We start from the raw sequence: 3,292 nt of genomic DNA, 5'->3' as shown, positions 1-3,292 counted from the left end.
TCCAAGATCAGGAATCAGTCCGTGACTTCAGGTTTAATCCAGGATCAGGGATCAGCCTGACTTCAGGTTTAATCCAAGATCAGGAATCAGTCCGTGACTTCAGGTTTAATCCAGGATCACGAATCAGCCTGACTTCGGGTTTAATCCAAGATCAGGAATCAGTCTGTGACTTCAGGTTTAATCCAGGATCACGAATCAGCCTGACTTCAGGTTTAATCCAGGATCAGGGATCAGCCTGACTTCGGGTTTAATCCAAGATCAGGAATCAGCCTGACTTCGGGTTTAATCCAGGATCAGGTATCAGTCCGTGACTTCAGGATCAGGAATCAGTCCGTGACTCCAGGATCAGGAATCAGTCCGTGACTTCAGGTTTAATCCAGGATCAGGAATCAGTCTGTGACTTCGGGTTTAATCCAGGATCAGGAATCAGTCTGTGACTTCAGGTTTAATCCAAGATCAGGAATCAGTCCGTGACCTCCGGAGTTTCTCTAAGATCCAACAACTTTAAAGTTTCCCTAAATACTGATATTTCTGACTTTTTTGAGGAAGCCTGAATGCATCAGGCTGAGCTGTGCAGTTTAAAGGAGTGATGAGAGAAAATGTGAGATGTTGGACGTTTCGGAGGACAAGACTTCTAAGCATCGCAGCTTCTGTAGCTGTGTCTAACCTTTAACCCTGTCCACTGCGTCTTCGTACCGCGGCTGAGGATCAACCAGCTCCATCAGGCCGGAACCGATTATAAATCTAGATGACAGAGAACGAACGCTTCACTTCAGCTCAGGTCTTTCTTCTGCACCAAAACCTGAAGCAACATCCCAATAACTGCTGATGAAGTTCTGGTCCATCAGTTTATCGCTACTTTATTCTGGATCAGAACCCATCAGGACCCGGAGGAGCTGAGATGATTGACTTTACCAAAGGTCTAAAACTCAAATAAAAAACTGATGTCTTAAATCTTTCTTTTTTTTTACCCACATGGTCTGCAGGAGGCGCCGAAGGTCCAACTTCATAAACCGAACTGTTAGAACTGAAGAGGATCTTCATCATCGCTGACGTGACAAAGATGCTGAGCTGCTTGTGCTCGGAGCTGCCGCTGATCCCAGTCGGGTCACTTTGTGAGGGCGGGGCTGACAGCAGCTGATCAAACAGCAGAAACATGGAGGAACATGGAGGAACATGTGATGATGATTTATTTTAACCTCAGCTGGGTTCAGTAGTTCCTTTACAGCCCAAAGCTTCTGATGTTTGATCAGAATCTCCAGCAGAGACTTGAACCCTTTCAGGAAGCTTCTCTTCCTCTGGTTTCCAGTAACTCAGTCACATCAACTGGTGTTTGAATTAAGACTCAGAGGTGATAAAGCACTAAGAAAATAAAATAAAAAAATCAGAGCAAACAGACGCTGGAAGCCCGGCTGCCTCCTTCACGACTTCTCACCATCCTTCAGTCCAAAACTTCCTGCTGATCGGTTCAGTCCAACATGAAGGAGGAAGCGGGGACTTTTTGGCCAGCTGGGGTCCGAGCTCTGGGTCCCTTCACCTGGATTGGACCCCCAGCGCGATCTTCAGGTACTCGTAGACCACGTAGCTAATGCTGACAGATGGGATGACCTTCATGAAGTTGGGGGCGAGGCCTCGGTAGAGTCCCAGCGCTCCTTCGGTCCGGACGATGTGCCGGAAGAGGCCCGTCATGGTCATCTGAGGTCCGCCCTCCACGGAGGCTGAGGAGAACGGAGAACTGAGTGAGCGAATGTTCAGGAACCCTCAGCTGCATCCAGATGACTTTTATTAAGGATCAAGGATTAGATCTGGAATGAATCCTTTTTAAATAGAAAATGTTTGGTACAAAAATAAAGTGTTTTTATGTCTTTGTTTTGAGACAAACCATTAGGCACTATTCGGCTTACCTGGGGCCCCAAGTTCCTGGGGTCCCCAAAAAGCTTTAACTCATTAGAGCACATTGATTATGCTTTTGATAAAAATCATTTGGCTAAAATGCCATCAGAACGCTGATATAATGTTAAGTGTGTCTCCCCCCCCCCCAAGCCACAACGCTAGGTAGGGGAAAACCCTCAATATTTTAAAGCAGAATGGTAATCTTGTTGAACTGACTGCACAGAATCTGTTCAGAGGTGGACTTTCTCACTTAAAAACATAAAAACTATTTTTATCCACTTATAACAGCAGCAGCAGAAGCAACAGACACATCTGGAAACACTTTACTGGACGCTTCAGGAGCGTCAAAGATGAAATCACGTTGTGTGAAAGTTGCATAAGTCAGAGAGACTGGATGTTTATTTTGGTCCAAACATGACACTACCTTGGTCATATAGTTTTAAATAAGACTCGGTTTGTTCATCACTTTACCTAAATCCCATCATAATCTTTAGGAGACCATTTTTGGGTTCTTTTATCTACTAGTTTCATAAACACTACAAAGAGTAGCTAGTTCGAGCTCATGGATCATATAGGATTTCTGCACTGCAGGGGGAGGAGCAGCACAGCGAGAGGAGAAGAAACAGAAGGAAAAACATCTTTAGGAAACCATTCCCCATCACTATTGTTCATGGATAAACTCTTCTGTTATTTAAACGGATCTGAGTGGAGTCGGACCTTGTGCCTGCATCCGCGTCCGGACCAGAGCCAGAGGGTAGCTCGCCAGTTGTCCGCAGGTGCTGGAGGTGGTTCCACAGGCCAGAAGCACAAAGACTCCAGGATCAGCGCTGTCTGTGGCGAAGCGTTGGAGCCAGTAGTTCTTTAAGGTCTGACGTGAGAAATAAAAAAAAAAAACGTCAGAAGGAGAAAAGGAACCAGCTGCGCATCGCATCGACCCGACCCACCCACCTCGTAGACGGCCAGATCGATGCCGGCGTAGGGGATGATGCCCAGCATGTTGGGGACGTAACCTTTGTAGAAAGCTATCATTCCTTCCCTCTGGAGCATGTGTTTGCCACAGTCCACGATCCCAGAGTACTGACCCGTCTTCCTGAGGGCCAAGCGCGTCTTCAGAACCTGAGGGGACAGGAAGTGATGTCACTATTTAGTAAAACCGAGATTAGGAAGACCTAAACAACCTTATTGTAATTTTGTATACAGAGTCATACAAAATGAAATCTGAGCTTTCAGACAGTGAATGAGCAGCAGGTTAGCAGTAAAATGAACATTTCCATTTCATAAAGTGCAGCAGTGATCGAATGTAAACATTATTTGGGAAAAACATGATGAAAAAGGCATAGATGTGGAAATTCAGAGCTGTGCAAAAACAAACACATACACTCACCGGTCACTTTATTAG

General features: G+C 45.7%; 1 protein-coding gene across 1 annotated transcript in view; it reads right to left on the bottom strand.

Annotated features, from left to right (window-relative positions):
- Positions 1-6: 6 nt before the first annotated feature.
- Positions 7-3,292, bottom strand: part of LOC107093914 (calcium-binding mitochondrial carrier protein SCaMC-2-like) — a 24,226-nt gene continuing 20,940 nt past the window's right edge. The window contains exons 8-10 of the mRNA XM_015389261.1: positions 2,842-3,009; positions 2,611-2,761; positions 7-1,718 (exon numbers count right to left, since the gene is read on the bottom strand). Coding sequence (XP_015244747.1) covers positions 1,534-1,718; positions 2,611-2,761; positions 2,842-3,009 — 504 coding nt within the window. The 3' untranslated portion in view covers positions 7-1,533. The remainder of the gene's footprint in view (positions 1,719-2,610; positions 2,762-2,841; positions 3,010-3,292) is intronic.

The sequence above is a fragment of the Cyprinodon variegatus genome, unplaced genomic scaffold (genome assembly GCF_000732505.1).
Source record: "Cyprinodon variegatus isolate N-32 unplaced genomic scaffold, C_variegatus-1.0 Scaffold453, whole genome shotgun sequence".
Taxonomy (NCBI): domain Eukaryota; kingdom Metazoa; phylum Chordata; class Actinopteri; order Cyprinodontiformes; family Cyprinodontidae; genus Cyprinodon; species Cyprinodon variegatus.
This window is presented reverse-complemented; position numbering and strand designations above follow the sequence as displayed.